The following is a 25852-nucleotide window of genomic DNA, read 5'->3' on the forward strand; positions in this document are numbered from 1 at the left end:
CACTGTTGACCCTTCTTTTTCCAAGACTCCTGGAATTCGCCCTGGCATGCTGGATATTTCTTCTCCGGACAATCATTTTTCCAGATGTCCCAAACAGTCTGAAGGGGGCTTCGTCAGAGAGGGGGAAAAAAAAAATAAAAAATTGTGTCAGACTTCAGACTGTTTGGGACATCTGGAAAAATGATTGTCTGGAGAAGAAAAGGTGAGCGCTACCATGAGTCCTGCGTCATGCCAACAGTAAGGCATCCTGGGACTATTCATGTGTGGGGCTCACTTGCAATTTTGCCCAAGAACACTGCCATGAATAAAGAATGGTATCAAAACATCCTCCAAGAGCAACTTCTCCCAACGATCCAGGAGCAATTTGGTGATGAACAATGCTTTTTCCAGCATGATGGAGCACCATGTCACAAGGCAAAAGTGATCACTGAGTGGCTCGGGGAACAAAACACTGAAATTTTGGGTCCATGGCCAGGAAACTCCCCAGATCTTAATCCCACTGAGAATCTGTGGCCAATCCTCAAAAAGCAGGTGGACACACAAAAACCCAAAAATTGTAATAAACTCCAAGCACCGATTATGCAAGAATGAGTTGCCATCAGTCAGGATTTGGCCCAGAAGCTGATATCCAGCATGCCAAGGCCAATTGCAGGAGTCTTGAACAAGTAGTATCAACACTAAATATTAACTCTTTGCATAAACTTGATGTATTTGTCAATAAAAGCCTTTGAAACTTATGAAATGCTAATAATTGTACTGCAGTATACCAGAGAAACATCTGATAAAAAGATCTAAAACACTGTGTGGCCAATCCTCAAAAACCCGGTGGACACACAAAAACCCAACTAGATAGAACTCGACGCCAACGGCGTCGATGGGGATGCCTCCGCCTGGTAGACTACACGCCTTTATTAAGTTGTGATTTGGGGATGGACATTTGACCTCACAGTAATCTTGACCTGTGACCGTTTAACCTCAAAATCTAATCAGTTCATGTTTGTCCCAAAGCACACAAATGGTGAAAGTTTGGTGAAATTCCTTTCATTTGCCTTGGAGATATTGTGTTCACAAGGTTTTTGGACAGACATTTGACCTCACGGTGACCTTGACCTTAGATTTTGAGATCAAAAGGTCTAATCATTTCTTCTTTGTCCCAAAGTGCACAAATGGTGAAAATTTGGTGAAATTCCTTTCATTAGCCTTTGAGATATGGTGTTCACAAAGTTTGGGGATGGACATTTGACCTCACAGTAGTCTTGACCTGTGACCTTTTAACCTCAAAATCTAATCAGTTCATGTTTGTCCCCAAATGCACAAATGGTGAAAGTTTGGTGAAAGTCCTTTCCTTAGCCTTTGAGATCGCGTTCACAAGGTTTCGGGACGGACGCACGGACAGACGGACAACCCGAAAACATAATGCCTCCTGCACCTTAAGGTAGCGGAGGCATAAAAATTGTGATAAACTCCGAGCACCGATTATGCAAGAATGAGTTGCCATTAGTCAGGATTTGGCCCAGAAGCTGATATCCAGCATGCCAGGGCCAATTGCAGGAGTCTTGAACAAGAAGGGTCAACACTGTACATATTAACTCTTTGCATAAACTTGATGTATTTGTCAATAAAAGCCTTTGAAACTTATGAAATGCTAATAATTGTACTGCAGTATACCATAGAAACATCTGATAAAAAGATCTAAAACACTGAAGCAGCAAACTTTGGGAAAACCAAAATTTGTCTCAGTCTCAAAACTTTTGGCCACGACTGTAGAAGGGGCAACTCTGAACTCTTCTACTCAGACTAGCAGCAGCAATTCAAGGTGACTTGTACAATTGTAAAGATGGTTTTGTCACTCACTTATTCTTTTCCACAGAATCAGTGCCCTCAAAACAAACAACAACAAAAAACAATTGCATCAAAAATTCATGATGCAGGTCTTCAAAATAAAATTCAGCTGACCTGACTTATACTAAAATAGTACAAAAGTTTAATGATCGATTTGACCAAAAACCTTCCAAACAGTTACATAGCAGCACAAAGTACTGGAACTGGATCTGTGCCTTTTCATTTACATTTAGTCATCAATCCAGTATTAAAATGGATATGTACGTATAAATTAGGATTTATACATTGAGCCATCAATACTACTCGAGCTGATTCAGAGCTCTCACCCATAAATATTGATTTAAAAAAAAAAAAAAATAAAAAATAAAAAGCAGAAGAAATAACCCACATAACCATCTGGCTCACTGGTGCCATGTTGAAGTGTCATTTCTTAAAAACTGAACTAGCATAATGATTTTTAGACCACAAACACAAAAAGCATAATAGGACGGAAATAGACTACATATGTTGCCAACGTCTGTGAAGCTTTTGAGACGGTCTTCGCTGCAGAACCAAAAATTCCAAGGGGGTGGAGCTGGATCTGATCCAACTCCTCCTACAAGCCTAACCCTAAACCCCTAATTCTCACAAATACAACACGGTACAAGATATTCAACAATCATATGCCCTGAAACACACACCACCTCCTGGACTTTTGGCTTTCCTCCATGCAGGTAGGAGATGCCTGATCGGGTCCGACTCAAACGTACTGACGTTTTGTTCTGCAGCCTTGAAGTTTTTTAGCGTGGTGATGTTATTGGTTTCTTCATATTCGATTCTGAGCTAATGGTCCTGTCTGGGTGGAATTTTGTACAGTATATTCTCTTTGTATCCTCCAGTTTCCTTACACATTCCAAAAACACGAAATTACCCCAAGTGTGAATGAATAGGTGTGCTGTTGACTAGCTGTCAATCCGTGGTGTATTCCTGCATGATGCCCATCATTTATTGCAGTCAGTCATCTTCTGGCTGCTCCCATCAGGGGTCGCCACAATAGATCATCATGATCCACATATTTGATTTGGTATAGGTTTTACACCGGATGCATTTCCTGACGCAACCCTCCCCAGTCTATCCGGGCTTGGGACCAGCACAAAGTATACACTGGCTTGTGCAACCCCAGTGGCTGGGTATTTTTACCTCATCCGCATGTCTGTGAACTGTGGAAGGAAACCGGGCAGACACGGGGAGAACATGCAAACTCCACGCAGAAAGCCCCCCGCCAATTGGCCGTGAGGTTCAAACCCAGAACCTTCTTGCTGTAAGGCGACACACAGCAAGTGCTTACCACTAGCTAACCACTGCGCTACCCTAATTTACTGCAGTCAGTATGAGGTGAGGGGCGGCACGGTGGTGTAGTGGTTAGCGCGGTCGCCTCACAGCAAGAAGGTCCGGGTTCGAGCCCCGTGGCCGGTGAAGGCCTTTCTGTGTGGAGTTTGCATGTTCTCCCCGTGTCCGCGTGGGTTTCCTCCGGGTGCTCTGGTTTCCCCCACAGTCCAAAGACATGTAGGTTAGGTTAACTGGTGACTCTAAATTGACCGTAGGTGTGAATGTGAGTGTGAATGGTTGTCTGTGTCTATGTGTCGGCCCTGTGATGACCTGGCGACTTGTCCAGGGTGTACTCCGCCTTTCGCCCGTAGTCAGCTGGGATAGGCTCCAGCTTGCCTGCGACCCTGTAGAACAGGATAAAGCGGCTAGAGATAATGAGATGAGTATGAGGTGATTTAATTAAATCAGCTAAAATTGGCTGAATAGACAAGGGAACAATGCTAATCAAATTACTTCTTGGGGGTTCAAGTCAACACTTAAACTGGTTTAAAAAAAACAAAAAACCAACCCAAATTGTAGTCCAATTACTATTGCTTGCTGTTTGGGACAGTACTTGTTGAATATGAATTGAAGGGGGAAAAAAAAAAAATTTCTATGAACACTTGTGTGGTCTCACCTCTCTCATCTGCTTTCATCTGAGCCTCCAGGTCCTCAGGGGAGACATAAAAATCAGGATCAGTTTCCATAGGAGGTCGTGGTTTACACTTCCCACAGCAGCAGTTACAACAGCAGCACAGACAGCAGCAGCAGTAGCAAGCCGTCGCAATGCCACAGAAGATGAACAGCGCCTGCAGTTTACAGATAAAACATGAACAAGGATTTTTCCATTAATGTGAAGAAAGTCAGACCTGCTATGATCCCTCAGCTTAAAAATGTATACAAAGATCTGCATGTTTTTGTGTGCGCGTGTGCATATATACACACTCACTTTGGCCCACCAACTGGACAGCACAAAGTACGTGTTAACGTTCTCCTCTCCGAACTGCTCAGCCACATAGAGGCCGAGAGAACCGTACTGGTCATAGATGTTGCGTTTAGTGGGATCAGTGAGGATGGCGTTAGCGTTGTTTATCTCCTTAAACTTCTCTGCTGCTTCTGGGTTATCAGGGTTTTTGTCCGGGTGAAACTTCAGAGCTAGTTTCCTGTGATGTGAGCAAGACAGGAAGAATGAGAGAGCTTTTCAACTGAACATGTCTGAACGTGAAAATTATGTGTCACCCTTTAGGAAAATTGCAATTGCAATGAAAAGATTAGCATCTTTTTCCTCCTCAAAATCAACCATACTATGGTGAAACTATGGATTCCTGAAAAAAGAGGCAGAGCTAAAATAAATAAGTGCAATTAATAAATAAAACAAATTACAACCCTTATTTTTCCTTTTTCAGATAACCCTGGAAACGAAGGCTGTGGATGAAAAGTCCACAACAAATAGGAGGACACTAGGTAGGTCATGATATATTGTGGGACGATAAACTGCGATACAATTTCATGATCATTCCAATCGATTAAATACATTTTAAAAAATAACGATTATAATTAAGTATGCAATTGTGTTGTTTCGACAACAGAGGGCGCAATAACATACAAAAGCAGAAATGCATGTGACTTCACCTTGGGCGGAAGTAACAGCGCAAATACTGTGAAACACAAAAACCAAATCTAAAATGGAAAAGAGCTGTTGTGCAACTGACTGTACAAATAGATTTAACAAAATCAGGCCTATTTGATATTAACTTTAATTTTTTTAATACAAGGAATATTTTAGTTAATAGGCCATTATATTTTACTACACCCTTTACAAATGCGTTTAAATAATTACTGTTAGTTTTATTTATTTATTTATTTATTTAAATGATTTATTTTGTTCTTTTTAAGATAAAGAATAGGAAGCTAAAAAGTTGCAGGTTTTTTCTGGTAATAAAATTTTCATGTAATTTTTTTCATCAAAAAATATCATGGGAAAATTAAATCGTGAACTCAGTATCATGAATCGGGTGAATGGTTACATGCCTAGAGGATACCATTAGAGCCATAATAAAAAAAAAAAAAAAAAAAAAAAAGGTCCAAATATATGTCATCGATTTTTGTTGCTTTATGATACTACGGAAGCCGCGAGAGGCCCTTCATATAATCCTTTTTTTTTTTATTCACCTTGTTATCCCGAGATAACGACATAATTAATTCAGGATCTCGAGAAAACACCACAACTAATTCAAGATCTCGAGAAAACAAAACCATTATTTCGAGATCTCGAGAAAACAAAACAATTATTTCGAGATCTCAAGAAAACAAAACAATTATTTCATGATCTCGAGTAAACAGCTGAGAAATGGCTCATTCAGGTGCGCCAAGAGACTTGTGATATGCTGACTTTGGGGCTATTTCTCATTCTGTATAGACGCAACTTTGGTCATTAGAATGTCTGGAATAATCGATCACCTAATAAGGCAATATTTTGATCAGGGGTTGACACAGGGAGAGATTGCATTAAGTCTTTTAATAAGGGATAATTTCAAAATTAGTCCGCGGCACCTCCGCAGATGACTCAGCTGTTTTCTCGAGATCATGAAATAATTTTGTTTTTTCGAGATCACGGAATAATTGTCTTGTTTTCTCGAGATCACGGAATAATTGTTTTGTTTTCTCGAGATCTCGGATTAGTTGTTTTGTTTTCTCGACATCCTGAATTAATTATGTCGTTATCTCGGGATAACAAGGTGATTAAAAAAAGATTATATGAAGGGCCTCTCTCGGCTTCCGTACGATACACATCTTGATTTAGATAATTTTTTAAACTAGATTAATTTAAATTAGAACATTTAGATCATTTTTGTTACTTGTGATAATACAATTAAATCTACTACAATTTGCAGTAAATGTCTTGGGGTAAGGCTGGATAAGGACAAACTTTTGAATTCAACTGGACAATATAAAGAAGAATGTAAAAAACCCTGGTATAAGGATCCTTTTACATAAATGTGACATTCCTTGTAATGAGAAACCTTCATTGAGCTCAAACGTGGGGCAACCTCACAAAACCCAGACTGACATTTTCATCTATATAAAGTCCTGAGTGCGCGAGTGATTTTTATTAAAGCCATGTCAGAACCTAAGGCTATTTCATGGCAAGCGCATTTCTTTTTTTTTTTAAGATATTTTTTTGGGCTTTTTGCACCTTTATTGGATAGGACAGTGTAGAGACAGGAAATGAGCGGGAGAGAGAGACGGGAAGGGATCGGGAAATGACCTCGGGCCGGAATCGAACCCAGGTCGCCCGCATTCATGGTATGGCGCCTTAACCACCTGAGCCACGACGCCCCGGCAAGCGCATTTCTAAAAAGGTCTTATAATTTCTTCAGAAATAAATAACTGAACGAGATGCTTCAGATACACACGTGATAAATATTTAAAACTTTTTAGGTAGCACCTTGTTAAAAACATCATCCAAAGTACTTTGAGAATAAAATTGTGACGTTTATATCAGGACAACAAAGTAAAATGTGCTTGATTATCAGAGATATCCTACAGAAATGGCATGATGGTGGTTCTTCACCCTTTAATTAAAAACAAAACCCCCAAACCCTTGAATGACCAATCCAGCAGCTGGTATACACCACTTAGTCATGTCTGGTTCGAAACGAGAATAAAAAGTGTCTTATTGATCACAGGGTTGATTTCATATAAACTGTTTTCACGGCATTAAGGGCGTATTCACACCTACGTTGTTTGGTCCGGACCAAACGAACCAAATTTCCCTTGGTCCGGACCTTTTGGGTTGGTCTGAATACAAACCACCGAACTCTGGTCCGGACCAAACAAGCGGACCGAGACCGAGCTGCAAGGTCGGACTCGGTCCGGACCAAAGGAACCCTGGTGCGGATCTTTTGGAGGTGTGAAAGCAGACCGGACCTAATCCGACAATTTTGCTTTTTTGTACCTCGGGAGCTTCCGTCGTTTGTCGAGCATTATGGGAAACAGAGTCTTGACACTCCACCGCAAAGTGCAAACAGTGTTTCGGTTGTCAAGGGTTGTTCAGTCACCAGTGGTAGGAGAGTACAAAAAATGAGTAGGGGGCAAACGTGGGCCGAGGAAGAAACGCGCACCCTTGTGGATATATGGGCAGATGTCCACATATCTGAGCTTTTGGAGAGAACACACAAAAATGCCGACGTGTTTGCTGTATTCAGTGAGAAAATGAAGGAGAAGGGGTTCACGCGCTCCCCAGAACAATGTCGGCTAAAAGTGAAGAAACTCCGTCAGACCTACATTAAAATCAGGGACATTCTTTCAAAAAGTGTCAGTACTCGCGACGCAAAAAAGAAATTCATCTATTGCGTGAAGAGCCAGAACTGTCGCAACATGATGTGCGCTCATCAGCGCTATCCTCCGTAGCCGCCTTGCCTTTTGTCGTCGTCATTGATAAATTACTTGTACAACAGCATAGTAATCGCACAATTGTGAAAACAGTAAAAACTGGAAAAAACATATAGCTTTGATGACATTAAAAAGAATAACAGCACGGAAAGCCTCCATGACTACTTTTGAACTTAACGCTTTGTGCGCGTGTCGTCTCTGACCAATAGCTGAACGACCTCAGGGCGCGTGACTTTGTTGACAGATTTTGGTCCGCTTACTAAAATGTACAGTGTGAAAGCGAAAATGAAAAAATAAAAAAAACATTTGGTTCGGACCAAAGCAAGTGAACTATCGAACTATCCTGGTCTGAATACACCCTAAATCTCATTCGGTCTGCCATGTCCTTAACAGACAAGCTGCCAGTGCCAGTTCTGAAAAGTACAAGTTTCCCTGAACAGAGTACCTTTCTCTTTTGTATGCATCTCAAGCAGAAGTAAAGAAACCCTATTTTATATTCTGGTGACCCCCAAAATTGAAAAGGGACAAAATGACATTTAAAGCTTATTTTATTCTGACTCCAGTGAAAGACATGATGGTCAACCTCAACGTTTACAACCTGATATGCTCACAGAAAAACAACGTCACTAACAAATTTTAAAAGACTTATGTTTGGAATGGGAAATTAGTTATCTATTTATTACCGTCCTTCACATCTGATGAGTTCTTTTCAGTTCTCTTGGCTACATCTGTAGTCGTGGCCAAAAGTTTTGAGATGGACACAAATTTTGGTTTTCCCAAAGTTTGCTACTTCAGTGTTTTTCGATCTTATCATCAGATGTTTCTCTGGTATACTGCAGTACAATTATTAGCATTTCATAAGTTTCAAAGGCTTTTATTGACAAATACATCAAGTTTATGCAAAGAGTTAATATTTACAGTGTTGACCCTTCTTGTTCAAGACTCCTGCAATTGGCCCTGGCATGCTGGATATCAGCTTCTGGGCCAAATCCTGACTAATGGCAACTCATTTTTGCATAATCAGTGCTCGGAGTTTATCACAATTTTTATGCCTCCGCCACCTTAAGGTGCAGGAGACATTATGTTTTCGGGTTGTCCGTCTGTCCGTCCATCCCGAAACCTTGTGAACACTATCTCCAAGGCTAATGAAAGGAATTTCACCAAACTTTCACCATTTGTGCGCTTTGGGACAAACATGAACTGATTAGATTTTGAGGTTAAAAGGTCACAGGTCAAGATTACTGTGAGGTCAAATGTCCATCCCCAAATCACAACTTAATAAAGGCAGTCTACCAGGCGGAGGCATCCCCATCGACGCCGTTGGCATCAAGTTCTATCTAGTTGGGGTTTTGTGTGTCCACCTGCTTTTTGAGGATTGGCCACAGATTCTCAGTGGGATTAAGATCTGGGGAGTTTCCTGGCCATGGACCCAAAATTTCAGTGTTTAGTTCCCCGAGCCACTCAGTGATCACTTTTGCCTTGTGACATGGTGCTCCATCATGCTGGAAAAAGCATTGTTAATCACCAAATTGCTCCTGGAGGATGTTTTGATACCGTTCTTTATTCATGGCAGTGTTCTTGGGCAAAATTGTGAGTGAGCCCACTCCCTTGGATGAGACTTAGCCCCACACATGAATGGTCTCAGGATACTTTACTGTTGGCATGACACAGGACTCATGGTAGCACTCACCTTTTCTTCTCCGGACAATAATTTTTCCAGATGTCCCAAACAGTCTGAAGGGGGCTTCATCAGAGAAAATAACCTTACCGTAATCCTCTGCAGTCTGCAAAATGTCCTGCCAAAAGTTATTTTCTCTGATGAAGCCCCCTTCAGATTGTTTGCCAGGGCAAATTGCAGGAGTCTTGGAAAAAGAAGGGTCAACACTGTAAATATTGTAAAGCAAATACCAAATTAGTGAAGAACTACAAGGGCAAATACAGCCCCAATTACATACCATATAACGGCGCCCAAATTACGGGCTTGTCAAAAGGCCCAAAATAGAACATACGAAAATCGCCCAAATTAGAAGGAAAAAAATCCTGTTTCATAAGGGTGGAGAACCCAAAATATTTTTAAATTATTGTTAAATGTCATTTTTTGGCATATATATTTCAATTTGTTGTTCAGTCGCTTCATAACATGAACATGAAATGCGTCTAGCGATTACCGTAAACCGTGTCCGAGTCTCTGACGTCTGAATGTCGTAAAATATACTTCCTTTGTTTATGTTGTGAAATTCTCAACGATTCATGATAACACGTGGCTGTCGGTTTGTGATACTGTTGATAGTATAGACTGACAAGTGGTCGTCATGCCGGGTCGTGGTAGACTAAGACAACTGGTAAATCACATAATAAGAACAGCAGTTCATATATTCATGGAAACGCACAATAGATAGCATTATTAAGTCTACAGGCGGGGGAATGGGGAGGTTTATCACACGACAGAACAGTCAGAAGACATCAGACGATATTGTTGACAAGGTTGAGGTCATTGACTTGTCGTCTGCAACAGCTGCCTTACAGTTGCCAGGCACGCTATGGATTTTTATTACATATTTTATGTGAGACTTTTATGTAATCTGCTTTGTACCAGCTTATTTTTAAACTTAAGTGAAAATTATTTTTATCCCATTTATGCCCAAATTAATTTATACCAAATTATATTGGAAGTTGAATTGAAATAGATGTGCGCCCAAATAGATGCTATGATCATAATTAGGCTTACAAAATATAGCATAAGCTATTATATCTAGTACTTGATTTTTTTACTTTTCATGTTTAAAATTTTTAGGCTCGCTACGCTCGCCATGCTGCCCAAATTAAAAACCTGTCTTTGCCCCTGAACTAACAAGGACGATGTTTGTATTTAAGTTTAGAGCTAATATTTCTTTCACTTTTATATACTTAGACTTGCCCTCACATGCATGCATACATCCTTACACACACACACACACACACACACACACACACACACACACACACACACACAAGTTTCTTACCTGTAGCACTTTTTGATGTCATCCGGTGAGGCACTCTTCGTAACCCCCAGAACCTGGTATAGTGTTTCCCCCGATGTGGAGAGAGCACGCTGTCTTTGTTGGTCCATTACTTACACACACCCAAACACCATAAACACACACACTCTCACATACACCGCTTCCTCTGTTAATGAGACAGACATATGACAGAAGACAGACGTGAGAGTGGTTTTGACAACATCCTGTAGTTCCTTATAGTTAAATTACACAGTGCTCATAAAAATTATTTCAAGTTTTTTCTTCGTTGTTACAAGAGACTTTTCAGTCCCTGACCAGTCGACTGATCTACTCAAGTGGTTTTCTTTTTGATTCACTGGCTTCCTGATGCTTCAAAAGAAGTTGCAGCATGATATGTTGCACAAAAGTGAAGACACTGCATTTCACTCAACTGACTGGTTCGCAGTTCTTTTGTTCAAAATTAAATACTATACATGTATGATTGGATTTGATTAATTATTAGCATGTTTAACTGGTCACTTCAATTGAACGGGTTTTGTCAATAACTCAAACAAGTAGACTATAAAACAATGGCTGCTTCCAAATACTGCCAAACTATTAGTATGCAAAAAGCAGTGTATAGGGTGTCTGAATACTCAGTAAGCGTTTAATAATAGCTGAATGGTACCCAGATGATCACCTACATCTGTAGCATGCAAAACACTATGCTATCCCATAATTCAACTGGATTCTTCTGAATAACTGAAGAAGAAAATTCCCCCAGGGGAAATAGAAAGAAAATGGCTGTCCAAAGCAAAGCTGTGCGTGTGCATTTTTTTATTACACACACACACACACACACACACACACACACACACACACACACACACACACACACACACACACACACAGCTAGTTAAAATTATTTTCACATCTGGGTCAAATTCTTTTTGCAATATTTAAGCGTTTATTTTTATTTGCATACAAGAACTGGTTATAAAATGCTATACTAACTCTGTTCTCTATACCAGTGCTCACTTTATTCCAGTATAGGTAATAATAAGTAGTGGACCATTTCCTACAAAGCGTGAATGTAGTAAATGAGAAGAACGCATTTACCAAATACTTCACTGTAAGGGAAAATGGCACACACACGCACACCACTTCAAAAAAGGCCAGCAACTACAGTTGTGTTCAAAATAATAGCAGTGTGTTTAAAAACGTGAGTAAAGCTCAAAATCCTTATAATAGTTTTTATTTCCATGCATTGGGAACACTGCACATTATATTCTACATCAAAACATGAAGAAAAATGTATCAATACTTTAATTACTTTACAGAAAATGAAGAAAAATGAACATTGGGCTGTTCAAAAAAATAGCAGTGCCTGCATTTTTCATTACAAACTCCAAATATTTACTGTATAAACTGAAAAAATCTTAAGGATTTAGTATTCCTGTGAATCACTAAACTAATATTTAGTTGTATAACCACGGTTTCTGAGAACTTCTGGCACCTGTGAACAGGTATTCCAGCCCAGGATGATTTGACGACATTCCACAATTCCTCTGCGTTTCTTGGTTTTGCCTCAGAAACAGCATTTTTGATGTCACCCCACAAGTTTTCTATCGGATTAAGGTCCGGGGATTGGGCTGGCCACTCCATAACTTTCATTTTGTTGGTCTTGAACCCTGATGCTGCTCGCTTACTGGTGTGTTTGGGGTCGTTGTCTTGTTTAAACACCCATTTCAAGGGCATTTCCACTTCAGCATAAGGCAACATGACCTCCTCAAGTATTTTGATATATGCAAACTGATCCATGATCCCTGGTATGCGATAAATGGGCCCAACATCATAGTAAGAGAAACATTCCCATATCATGATGCTTGCACCACCATGCTTCACTGTCTTCAGAGTGTACTGTGGCTTGAATTCAGTGTTTGGGGGTCGTCTGAAAAACTGTCTGCGACTCTTGGACCCAAAAAGAACAATTTTACTTTCATCAGTCCACAAAATGTTTTTCCATTTCTCTTTAGGCCAGTCGATGTGTTCTTTGGCAAATTGTATCCTCTTCAGCACGTCTTTTTTTTAACAGTGGAACTTTGCGGGGGCTTCTTGCCGATAGATTAGCTTCACACAGGCATCTTCTAATTGTCACAGTACTCACAGGTAACTTCAGACTGTCTTTGATCACCCTGGAGCTGATCATTGGCTGAGTCTTTGCCATTCTGGCTATTCTTCGATCCATTCGAATGGTAGTCTTCTGTTTTCTTCCACGTCTCTCTGGTTTTGCTGTCCATTTTAAAGCACTGGAGATCATTTTAGCTGAGCAGCCCATCATTTTCTGCACTTCTTTACAGTATACGTTTTACCTCTCCAATCAACGTTTTAATCAAAGCACGCTGTTCTTCTGAACAATGTCTGGAACGACCCATGTTTCTCAGGTTTTCAGAGAGAAATGGATGTACAACATGTGCTGGCTTCATCCTTAAATTAGGGCCACCTGACTGACATCTGTTTTTTCACAGAATGAATGACCTCACTAATTAAACTCCACACTGCTATTATTTTGAACACGTCCCTTTCACTTAATTATTCGATTACACAGACTCAGGAGCATGCATATCATGAATGTTGGGTCTGTTGGTTTTCTATGACTCTACTACACCTACTGGTAAATTATTTGCCATGTAGTAATATAATTTCCACCAAAAACGGTGACTGATCTGGTTAGTCGTGTTGGACTGCTATTATTTTGAACACAAGTGTATGTCCATTAATCTATTAAGTTTAGCAATTCATATTAGGACATTTATCATCATATTAGGACTAATAGCTGCTGGAAGAGAATTATTTTTCACCACTGTTCAAGGTGCCAGGATTGCTCTATACTTACGTCAGTGTAAGTGACCTTCTCAGCATGTGATAAATTATTCTGAACCATTTAAACTGACCTAGCCCTCGTCCTCTTCCAGAGAGGCAGGTTTGGCTTGACAGCTTTTGAAAAAAAAAAAACCCACACACCTTTTTCTGCAAAATGCACTTATGATTTATTTCTATATCTCTATGCCATAATATAGAACCATATGATTTCCACTATTCAGGGAACATGGACAAAAACAAAGAATTTAAACGTTCGCATACCAACAGGAAAACGTGTGGAATAGATGAGAGGAGATTTGGGGGGGGGGGGGGGGGGGGGGGTTATAAAATTTCTAAACAATTGAAATATTTGGTGTGTGCAGTATCTGCACATTTGTTCTTTTAAGGAATAGGACTCTGTGCAGGGCGGCACGGTGGTGTAGTGGTTAGCGCTGTCGCCTCACAGCAAGAAGGTCCAGGTTCGAGCCCCGGGGCCGGCGAGGGCCTTTCTGTGTGGAGTTTGCATGTTCTCCCCGTGTCTGCATGGGTTTCCTCCGGGTGCTCCGGTTTCCCCCACAGTCCAAAGACATGCAGGTTAGGTTAACTGGTGACTCTAAATTGACCGTAGGTGTGAGTGTGAATGGTTGTCTGTGTCTATGTGTCAGCCCTGTGATGACCTGGCGACTTGTCCAGGGTGTACCCCGCCTTTCGCCCGTAGTCAGCTGGGATAGGCTCCAGCTTGCCTACGACCCTGTAGAACAGGATAAAGCAGCTACAGATAATGAGATGAGGACTCTGTGCAGAAATCATGATGTGTACTCCTATATACAAAGACCATCACAGAATGCACATGCACATTCAGCATGTGCATGTCACTAAAGTTACACAAGTAATAATAATAATAATAAAAATAAAAAGTATTCGGAGCATATAAACACCGTCTCTATGCCCTTACAATAAGAAAGATGGCTAGCTGCATTGGCATTGGACTAACAGGAACTAATGTTGACACAATTTGCAATAGAAACCACTTGTATCAATATTTATTTAGAGAAAAAAAAACCCACCCAACACCCTAGTAAGCTCAGGGAGCTACAATAAACCAGTGATTTTTAAAAACCTATGTTTTAAAACCTAACATTGCACAGTTAGCATTAAAATGACAGGCTGATATGCTGGTTCAGGAATCATTTAATCCACTCCCCTTTCTGAATTGTTTGAGCTGATGCCCATCCCCATAGCTGGTGTGCGCCATCTGGTTTTAATACATTTTATTTCCGAATGCAGGGCGTCCTAACCATGTGTTAGTGTTTACAAACCAGTTTGGAACAAAGTCATGAGAGGTCGTGCGCAGGTCGTGACCGCAGAGCCACAGCAAACATGGTGGATCGCCCAGACCGAATGAAGACTCCTAATTCGAGCCAAAAAAAAAAAAAACCCAATGATTTTAAGACATTGTCAGAGGCAAAACATGCCAGAAAAGAGAGGAAAAAATAAAAGCATGGCACATACCGGTAAGTAGAGTAAATATTGCTGACCAACTTTCTCGATGGAGGGCCGAAAAGGCAAAAACAAAATGTGGCATCTGATGCCAACTTTGCCAAGATACTGCTGGACAGGTGAGTGACAAGAGTTTGCACTTTGAGAAACATCAACTTTTATATAGGTCAGAATTTAAATATTCCAAATCTAAACGCACCTGTGAGCTTGAAGGCTCTCGAGCGCTCGCTTCTGTGTCGGAGGCCGCCGGTTCCACCATGTTTGTTGCGACCTCGCTCATTATATTATAATGAGGATAAACTTCGGCCGTTTCTGTACCCAAGTGTAAATATTAGCGTGTGGCATTTTTCCAGCTCATTCTCCTTCACAGACATGAGGCAGCGGGCAATACAGCATGTGATTCAAGTACCTAGGGGTTATTCTAGCTCCACAGGGTACTATTCATCTTTTTAATACATCAGCCTGTGCCACTTTAAAGCATTTGTCTCTATAGAGTGTCTTACATCTCTATTACGTGAGAGGCCCAATAAGAAGTGATAAGATTGGCTTCACCTCCTGCCAGTGTGTGTTCTATGTGAAAAATGTAGTCTCTTAGTCCAGTTAATTCCTGCTGCTGAACTGAACAGATGGCCCATATTTATCAAGCGTTCCAGAGGAGGTTTAGTGGAACATCTGAACGCACTGCAAGTTATTTCCATCACATTTCAAACACTGTGTGCCACTTTACACTGGGATTTAAACTCACAGAGTACCAATCATGTAGATGTAATTACTATATACACCAATCAGCCATAACATTAAATCCACCTGCCTAATATTGCGTAGGTCCCTTTTGTGCCAGCAAAACCGCTCCAATCCGTCGAGGCATGGACTCCACAACACCTCTGAAAGTGTGCTGTGGTATCTGGCACCAAGCTGTGAGCAGCAGATCCTTTAAGTCCTGTAAGTTGCAAGATGGGCCTCCATGGATCAGACTCGTTTGCCCAGCACATCCCACAGATGTTTTATCGGATTGAGATCCGGAAAATTTGGAGGCCAAGTCAACACCGTGAACATTTGTCATGTTCCTCGAACCATTCCTGAACAATTTTTGAGGTGTGGCAGGGTGCATTATCCTGCTGAAAGAGGCCATTGCCATTAGGGAATATTGCTGCCATGAAGGGGTGCATTTGGTCTGCAACAATGCTTATGTAGCTGGTACATGTCAAAGTAACATCCACATGAATGCCACAGCCCAAGGTTTCCTAACAGAACATTGCCTTGAGTATCATACTGCCTCCATTGGCTTGCCTTCTTTCCATAGTGTTGCCTGGTGCCATCTCTTCCCCATGGAAGCGACACACATGCACCTGGCCGTCTATAAGATGTAAAAGAAAACTGGATTCATCAGACTTCTTCCATTGCTCCATGGTCCAGTTCTGATGTTCATGTGCCCATTTGGAGGTGTTTCCGGTGATGGACAGGGGTCAGTATGGGCACTCTGACCAGGCTGCATCTACCAAGTCCCATATGCAGCAAGCTGCAATGCACTGTCTTCTGACACCTTTCTATCATAGCCAGCATGAATTTTTTCAGCAATTTGTGCTACATACAGTAGCTCTTCTGTGGGATCAGACCAGATGGGCTAGCCTTCACTCCACACTCATTAATAAGCCTTCGGTGCCCATCGCCCTGTCGCCATTTGTCCTTCCTTGGACTACTTTTGGTAGATACTAACCACTGCATGCCCCACACAAGACCTGCCGATATGGAGATGCTCTGACCCAGTCGCAAACAATTCAGCCATTATCTAAATTGCTCAGATCCTTACGCTTGCCTACTTTTCTTGCTTCCAACTTTGAGAACTGACTGTTGTGAACTGGTGCCATTGTAATGAGAGAAACAAAATGTTATTTCACGTCACTTGTCTTTGTTTATATATAGAAAATGTCTGACGCACACAAACGCGCACATCGTCCATGTTAATATGAACACCTGCACATTCATGTAGTCACAGAATCAGCCAATCAACAGCACACTGCAAAAAATAATGCAGATACAGGTTAATGTTCACATCAAAATGGGGAAAAAGTGTGTTTGTTTATCCTTGACTTGCAAGTGACGTCAAAGCAAAATAGAAACCCAGATATTGGCCATGTTGATGGACATACAAAATGTGGGGTCAAGCGACGGTCCATACAAAACAGTCACGCGTGCGAAACTTTGTTTTTCCGCTGCTTTAAGCACTCTTTCAGCTATGCAGTATCTTTGTGCTGTATATGGTTGTGGTCACAACAGTACTCGTGACCATGGCGCGTTCCAATTTTTTAGAATTCTGTCCATGATTCGGAAAGCGGGCGAGGAAACTCTGAGGCTTAGTATGGAGAGGAGACCAGCACGGCTGAACATCATCGGCAGGGCTGATCTAACAGAGGCTAAAACCAAAACAGCTCGTGTTCGCAGTAAGCAGTTTATCTCAGGTGAGATTCAAAAGCTCTCTAAATAATACCATGGAAAAATTTTATTTCATGTTGCTAGAATCTTGCTATAAAATGAGCGTCCTCTTGTTGTGGTTCACTCGGTCGTTGTTATAATTTTATAATAAGATTATAAAATTAGAGTGGTTGACCTGAAATAAATTGAAATGTGATTTGTGAGCCATAAAGCTAGAGACCTGTCAAGATTTCACACTTTATCTGTTGTTTACACATAGAAGTACACTAAATGCAAAAGAAGCCCTAACTTACCCTTGCAAGTATAACTGCTTTGTCATCGTTGACTGGTTTAATTAATAAAAGTATTTACCCATCCAGAGACAAAGTCGTTATAGGCTTCCATGGGCTTATAAGCCTTCATTGAGATGCGTCAACCCACAAATGCCGCTTTTCCACTACAAACGCGGCTGAGCCGGGCTATTGAAGTTGCGTTTCGACTACAACCGCGCTGAACCGTGCTGGCTGGAAGTGGGTGGACACATTGGGTGGAGTTAGCAAAAGTGGGTGGACGTCACGTGATGTCGTTAAGCGGCGCAAACAGTGACATCAGTGATCTTTTAAGCGGTAGTCTCACGACCCGGATAGTAAACAATAAACATGGAGGACATGGAGTCGTTAGTGTTGCTGGTCTTGGTGCTGTGGCTTGTTGTCACCGACAACGCCAACAGATACTGGCAAGAGCGTATAGATGAGGCGAGGCGCATAAGGCTTCAGAAATTCTCGTAATTCGTAATTATTCTTCTTCCGGGTTTGCGGTGTTTACAGATCCCAGCGTGCTCGCGGGGCGTGTGTGGGCATGTGAGGACACTCCTCCTCACCAATCAGTGCACAGGGGAGTGTCTGCTCACGCCCCCAGCCTCACTTGGCTCGGCTCGCTCCAGCCCTACTCCAAAACGGTGCGAGTTTTAGGGGCTAAGCAGGGCTGAAGTGAGCCGAGTCGTGCTGTTTTTTGGTAGTCGAAACGCAAGCCGTGTCGGGCTGAAGTGAGCTGAAGCGAGCTAAAGTGAGCTGAAAAAGGGTAGTGGAAAAGGGCCAAAAGTCTGCCAAACCAGATAGAACGCGATACCTGGGTACTCGATAGTCAGTAGAAGCATCTTATCCTCAGAAAAATCCATCCATCTAATCTGACAGAAAAGGTCAGAAAAATTCAACTTTTTTAAATAATATGGGTCAAAACCACACACACACACACACACACACACACACACACACACACACACACACACACACACACACACAAGTTCAAAAGTTTGGGGTCACCCAGACAATTTTGTGTTTTCCATGAAAAAAGTCACACTTTTATTTACCACCATAAGTTGTAAAATGAATAGAAAATATAGTCAAGACATTTTTCTGGCCATTTTGAGCATTTAATCGACCCCACAAATGTGATGCTCCAGAAACTCAGGCTACATCCACACGACAACGGCAACGAGATTTTATTTAAAAAAAAATCGCGTCCACATGGGCAACGGATCAGTAAAATATCAGGTACATATGGCAACGCAACGCTTGCTGAAAACGAAGCAATACACATGCCACACCTCTAGGGGTGCTGTAAGACGGTCCCATCGGAGACACCAGAACAATAGAAGAAGTAGACGCATGCGCATAAACCCCTTCTTCTACCCGGTGTGAAGCACTATCAGGAACAAACACACAACAAGAAGATGGCTGTGACTACGCGAGGAAATCGTGCCTTCTGTGTGTACAAATTAGTTTTATTAGTGTGCATAGTTTTATATAACTTAATTTTCTTAGTGTGTGTGAACATTTTGAAAAGCAGTCTTATCCAATAAAAAAAGAAATTCAAGAAATGGTTCAGTTACTTGTTTATTTAAAAGAAAAGCTGTATACAAAAGTGAATGCAATGCAGTGGTTCATACAAAACAGTGAGAGTGCTGCTTGTTCTAGTCATGTGGTTGTGACGTCATCGTAAACAAATCCGTTCTACTCATCCAGACGACTTTGCAACGGCGCTGTTGCCAGATTTTTCCACTCTGGAACCCGTCCTCAAAAAATATCGTTTTGGGACACCCAAAACGCCGGTGCCGTGTGGACGCCAGGCCGAAACGATAAACAATTTTATCAGATTCACCTGAATCCGTTGCCGTGTGGACAGGGCCTAAATCTGCTCAAAGGAAGGTCAGTTTTATAGCTTCTCTAAAGAGCTAAACTGTTTTCAGCCGTGCTAACATGATTGTACAAGGGTTTTCTAATCATCCATTAGCCTTCTGAGGCAATGAGCAAACACATTGTACCATTAGAACACTGGAGTGAGAGTTGCTGGAAATGGGCCTCTATACACCTATGGAGATATTGCACCAAAAACCAGACATTTGCAGCTAGAATAGTCATTTACCACATTAGCAATGTATAGAGTGGATTTCTGATTAGTTTAAAGTGATCTTCATTGAAAAGAACAGTGCTTTTCTTTCAAAAATAAGGACATTTCAAAGTGACCCCAAACTTTTGAACGGTAGTGTATTCGATAATCGATAACCGACACACACATTTGATTCTCTTTGTATCAAATCTTTGCTCGACTGTTCAAATCATGGTAATACTGAGAAAATTCAGCATTGTTTACAGACACGCTTTCAGCAGCTGCCATCCTAATTGCGTTTTATATCCACCATCATGGCGGACGCTCATAACGTAGCATATTTTCATCACGTGGTTGCAAGTCATCTATAGAAGTGGGAGAGTTGGTGAGGACCACCCAATTGTTATTTAGGTGCTGATAAAAAACAATTGAAAAGGGGTGCACTTTCTTTGTAAAGAAACACACACACACAAGAAGTTCGAAGAAAGCCATTTTCCCCTTCCATCTTCCTCTGTGGCACTGTGACCTGGCTCCCTGAGGCTAATCACTCCATCATACAGCATTAGCGGATTAGTTCTAGTGTACCGAGTTATTTTGGTCACCTCTCAAACCCTGCATGCCTCTTAATATTAGAGATACCGGCATTAGAGAGAAGGGAAAAAAATAGCATGTTGTTGAGCATGCTTGTCTTGATTCTAAGAGTCCACTGTAATTTACTCAGTCTGGGTTTAGAACAAGTCACTTGACTTAAATGGCATGTTGCGAAGTTATTAAAGGAGATACGCAGAACCTTTATTTTTAAATACATTTCTGAGTGGATAGCATCTCCATCCTTGACTCTTGTATGCTGCATAAATGGGAATTAAAATAAATAAATAAATATATAATTCAAATTTTTTTTTGAGAATTAAAATCGACCACAAAGTTGGTATTCGAGCTGCCCCGCTGAGCCAGCCAGCCCCGAGTGTGTGACGTCACAGCAGGAACCGGTTTTAAGGCTGAGGCCTTTGACAGCTTTAGACCAAAGTCATATAAATAAAAATTTATGGTGAAAGTAAGAAATACCGTTACCGACTTGCTCAACTAAGACTGATTTGACTTCATTGATTGTGGGTTGACTCTCATTAAAAACAGGTGTTATAACTTATGCAACATACATGTACATGCATGCATTTTCACTGATAAAACGTAAAAGGCTAATTAAATAATCAGACAATCACATTCTGAAGCAAATTAATCTTATATCGATAACAAATACACAATACAGGTTACATGTATTAATCTAAATGCAGGTAAACAAGAAGTGTTGTTGTTTTTGTTGTTTTGCATCCAAATGAGAGTCGCAGCTTACCCATCTGTGTTCTCGCTTCTTGAAGGCCGACCTTGTGGCTGATTGTTTCGAAACAATCTGACTTTCAGTTCTTTGTTCATTCGCTTCTTCCACGTAAGGGCAAGACATTGCTGCTGAGGCAAGCATATCCAATGGAGAAATCAAATGGCTGGTCCACTCATTCTCCATCCTGAGTACTCCACCATTACCGTTCGGCTCAGGCAATTACTAAAACCTGGGATGGGACGTCACAGGTTTTAGCAACAACCGTGCTAAATAATGTTTAGCGATAATGTGTCCGTCCCATCCCGGGTTTTAGCAACAACCCTCGGCTCACACTCCGGGAGAACTGGTGCAACTGAACTTACTTTCCTTTTCTTGGAGTTTTCTTTAATTGTTGATACTGCACCCGCTTTCAATACGGGCTTATAGCCAATGTTCCTCAACAGATCAGAGGTCTCGTACGAGTCTTCAGTAAAATGTGCAGAGCAGAGGAGAGACCACTTCGTAGGCGCCCAATGTGCCCGTGAACTTCTCGCAAAATGCGTCCAAATCTTTGCAGTTTGAACATTCTTGGGCCATGAATGCAACGTAAATCCACTTTCTGTCGTGTTGCTGCACCCGCCAGCAACACATCTACATGGCATGGCAATAAATTAGCTCAAAATGGAAGCTCGAAGTTGCAGTCAGCTGTGTTTTAGTATAGCGGAAATGGCGATGAGACCGATAGACTTCCTGCGGTGACGTCACAGATGTCAAGGTGATTTACTCAGACCGCTACCTATAGGAATCATTTTAATCGTAAAAATGACTATAATTACATTTATTCCTAACACTTAAAATTATTCCTATGCCATTCTTGAGGTCTCAAGGCGTTTATAAACAAAAAGTGAGGCCATGGTTCTGCATAGTTCCTTTAAGGTTAAAGGATGGATGGTCTGAATTTTTCTTGACTAATGTAATTCATTTGATATAAATCACTCTGATACAAATGGGGAAAGCCCATATATAGGTGTGATGTTCAGGTGTCTACATACTTTTGGCCTGGAATATTGTTAAAATGCCAATGAAGGCTGAGTTTAAAAAAAAAAAAAAAAAAAAAAAAACATGGGTATGGCTCTGGATCTTACTCTTAGTCTTAAGAAGCATAAAGATGTGCCATATATTAAAATATAATGCAGCTAAACTGAGATATATTCGATGCAGTATATTAAAAACCTTCTCACCTTGAGCTCAGCCAAGACGTTTAAGGATGAAGTAATTCTTTCTCAGTTTCTTCCACTTCAGTGTCAGGAAAACACAACTAAAACCATTCGTGTTCACTTTAAACAATCCCTAAAATCTTTGACGGGATTTCATATCACCACTGCTGTACACTTTCGAGGCACAATATGCTCAACTTTGATGATTAAAATTACATATTCAGGTTTGGTGTTTCGTTGTTTATATAAATCAACAATATTGACCCTCCTACTTTAAGGGGATTTTATTAATATTTACTCTGAAATACGAGGAGTGTGGAGACGGGGGTGTGGCCGAGCGTCTGTTCGTGAATGGAGAGCAAGGCCCAGGGAGGCGAGTGGCAAAAGTGATCACACCCAAGTTTGTGTAAGGCTGATGAGTGGGTGTGTCTGTTTGTCTCCTGTTTTCCAGTGACAACAGGAAAGAGAGTTTCAGTTTCAGTTTATTTTATAAGGGACCATGTACAATTAAAACATAAATGTTGCCATTTAATGCACCGTACCAGAGTTAGCCTCAGGCTAATTTACATCTGCAGTCCCAGGCAAGACATAAAAACAACAATACATAAAAACATACAAAAATATCCAGACCTCCTACCTCACCCAAATAGCAAACTCCACTCATACAGTAAACAAATCACTCACAAGTGTCCAAACCCCCTACACCCCAAACTCGCACACAGGCACACACACACACACACACACCCAACATAAACACATTCTGTCAGCACCATGAATCAGTGATTACAGTTTTGACTGTTTTTTAGGAAACATTTCAGTTGTGATTTGAAGCTCCTGATGGACAGACAGCTCTTTAAATCCCCTGATAGTGCATTCCACTGTGTAGTGGCTTTAAAAGAAAAAGAAGATTGTCCAAAAGTTGTGCGATAAAAAGGTATGTTACAGTCATGGACAGAGGCTATTCTGTAGGATCGTATGGAACTAGCAGGACGATAACAGACAAACTCCAATAGACAAGCTGGGGCCAGACCATGTAGGAGCTTGTACACTAGACACAAGCTTGAAAAAAGTCTAAAATTTTCAAAAAACTTAATAAATGATGTTTCAGAGAGAGAGAGAGAGAGAGAGAGAGGAGTCTCACAACTGGCAGAGCAGTGTGCATGTGTGTGTGTGCTTGCCCGTGTGAGTGTCTCAGTGCGATTGTGAAAATTAAGCTGAAAAGCAACCAAAATAAACAGCAACTAAGATATCTCGCCATCCATGTCCTTCAGTGTCCTAACTTACCTGACAGCGAGGTCAGGCTTGAGGAAGATGACCAAGACGGTGGTGCATTTACATCGCGAGTCTCAGCATCTTACCAGTTTTACGGCTTTGTACCTGGTACTCTGCACAATGACAAAGTTGAATCTAATCTGATCGAAGATGTGCAGAATTCCTCTGTGACACGATACGTTCACAGTCGGTTTCATTTTAAAGCCATTAAGTCATGAAATCAGCTTTCCGCCGATTGAGAACCTGTACACATTTGTATTTTTTACCGTGTCATGTTAAAGAATGTATTTAGAGTAAAATCAGTCATGTTTACATTGTTTTTAATGAACATAAAAATCACATACGTTTCATTATTTTACATGCAGTTAATATTTGCTCATGGCTACAAGCATACTTGAGACTATGAGCTTATACAGCCAATTATACTATTTATTTTGATATACAGGGAGTGCAGAATTATTAGGCAAGTTGTATTTTTGAGGATTAGTTTTATTATTGAAAAACAACTATGTTCTTGATGAACCCAAAAGACTCATAAATATCAAAGCTGAGTATTTTTGGAAGTTGGAGTAGGGCTTTCTTAGTTTTAGCTATCTTAGGAGGATATCTGTGTGTGCAGGTGACTATAACTGTGCATAATTATTAGGCAACTTAACAAAAAACAAACATATACCCATTTCACTCATTTATTTTCACCAGGGAAACCAATATAACAACTCAACATTCACTAATATACATTGCTGGCATTCAAAAAAAAACAAAAACAAATCAGTGACTAATATAGCCGCCTTTCTTTACAAGGACACTCAAAAGCCTGCCATCCATGGATTCGGTCAGTGTTTTGATCTGTTTGCGATCAACATTGCGTGCAGCAGCAACCACAGCCTCCCAGACACTGTTCAGAGATGTGTACTGTTTCCCCTCCTTGTAGATCTCACATTTGATGAGGGACCACAGGTTTTCTATGGGGTTCAGATCAGGTGAACAAGGAGGCCACGTCATTAATCTTTCTTCCTTTAGACCCTTTCTGGCCAGCCATGCTGAGGAGTACTTGGATGCGTGTGATGGAGCATTGTCCTGCATGAAAATCATGTTTTTCTTGAAGGATGCTGACTTCTTCCTGTACCACTGCTTGAAGAAGGTGTCTTCCAAAAACTGACAATAGGACTGGGAGTTGAGCTTGACGCCATCCTCAACCCGAAAAGGTCCCACAAGCTCATCTTTGATGATACCAGCCCATACCAGTACCCCACCTCCACCTTGCTGGCGTCTGAGTCGGACTGGAGCTCTCTGCCCTTTGCTGATCCAGCCACGAGCCCATCCATCTGGCCCATCAAGACTCACTCTCATTTCATCTGTCCATAAGACCTTAGAAAAATCAGTCTTGTGATACTTCTTGGCCCAGTCTTGACGTTTCATCTTGTGTGTCTTGTTCAGTGGTGGTCGTTTTTCAGCCTTTGTTACCTTGGCCGTGTCCCTGAGTATTGCACACCTTGTGCTTTTTGACACTCCAGTGATGTTGCAGCTCTGAAATATGGCAAAACTGGTGGCGAGTGGCATCTTGGCAGCTTCACGCTTGACTTTCCTCAGTTCACGGGCAGTTAGTTTGCGCCTTTTTTTTTCAACGCGCTTCTTGCGACCCTGTTGACTATTTTGAATGAAGCGCTTGATTGTTCGATGGTCACACTTCAAAAGCTGGGCAATTTTAAGCGTGCTCCATCCCTTTGCAATATATGTCACTATTTTTGACTTTTCTGAGTCCGTCAAATCCCTCTTCTGACCCATTTTGCCAAAGGAAAGGAAGTTGCCTAATAATTTTGCACACCTGATATAGGGTGTTGATGTCATTAGACCACACCCCTTTTCATTACAGAGATGCACATCACCTGGTATGCTTAATTGGTAGGAGGCTTTCAAGCCTATGCAGCTTGGAGTAGGCCAACATGCATAGAGAGGGTAATGTGGTCAACATACTCATTTGCCTAATAATTCTGCACTCCCTGTGTATATATATATATATATATATATATATATATATATATATATATATATATATCTTGTGTCTGAAGAACTTTTTTTTTGTCAGGGAACATGCACATCGATTATAAATTAAATTCCACTAAAAATATAGCATAGCCTTAAAGTGCATATCACGGGTAAATTCAGGAGCAAGATCAATGCAATTCTCCTATTTTATATTCAACTTTGGTCAAATATCTGTAACATTCTGCATTCTCTGCAACTTTTTTACCTTGCGCAATACCAGAAAAATTCAGTTGAAATCAAGCCATTTGAGGCGAATTGGTCCGCCTCTGAAAAAACTT

The 25852-nt window shown here is 41.0% G+C and overlaps 1 protein-coding gene across 1 annotated transcript in view; it reads right to left on the reverse strand.

Annotated features, from left to right (window-relative positions):
- dnajc5ab (DnaJ (Hsp40) homolog, subfamily C, member 5ab) overlaps positions 1–25852 on the reverse strand; it is a 66682-nt gene that overhangs the window by 3643 nt on the left and 37187 nt on the right. The window contains exons 2-4 of the mRNA XM_060938063.1: positions 10587–10749; positions 4139–4352; positions 3827–3998 (exon numbers count right to left, since the gene is read on the reverse strand). Of these exons, the coding sequence (XP_060794046.1) occupies positions 3827–3998; positions 4139–4352; positions 10587–10693 (493 nt within the window). The 5' untranslated portion in view covers positions 10694–10749. The remainder of the gene's footprint in view (positions 1–3826; positions 3999–4138; positions 4353–10586; positions 10750–25852) is intronic.

Source organism: Neoarius graeffei, chromosome 13, assembly GCF_027579695.1.
Source record: "Neoarius graeffei isolate fNeoGra1 chromosome 13, fNeoGra1.pri, whole genome shotgun sequence".
Taxonomy (NCBI): domain Eukaryota; kingdom Metazoa; phylum Chordata; class Actinopteri; order Siluriformes; family Ariidae; genus Neoarius; species Neoarius graeffei.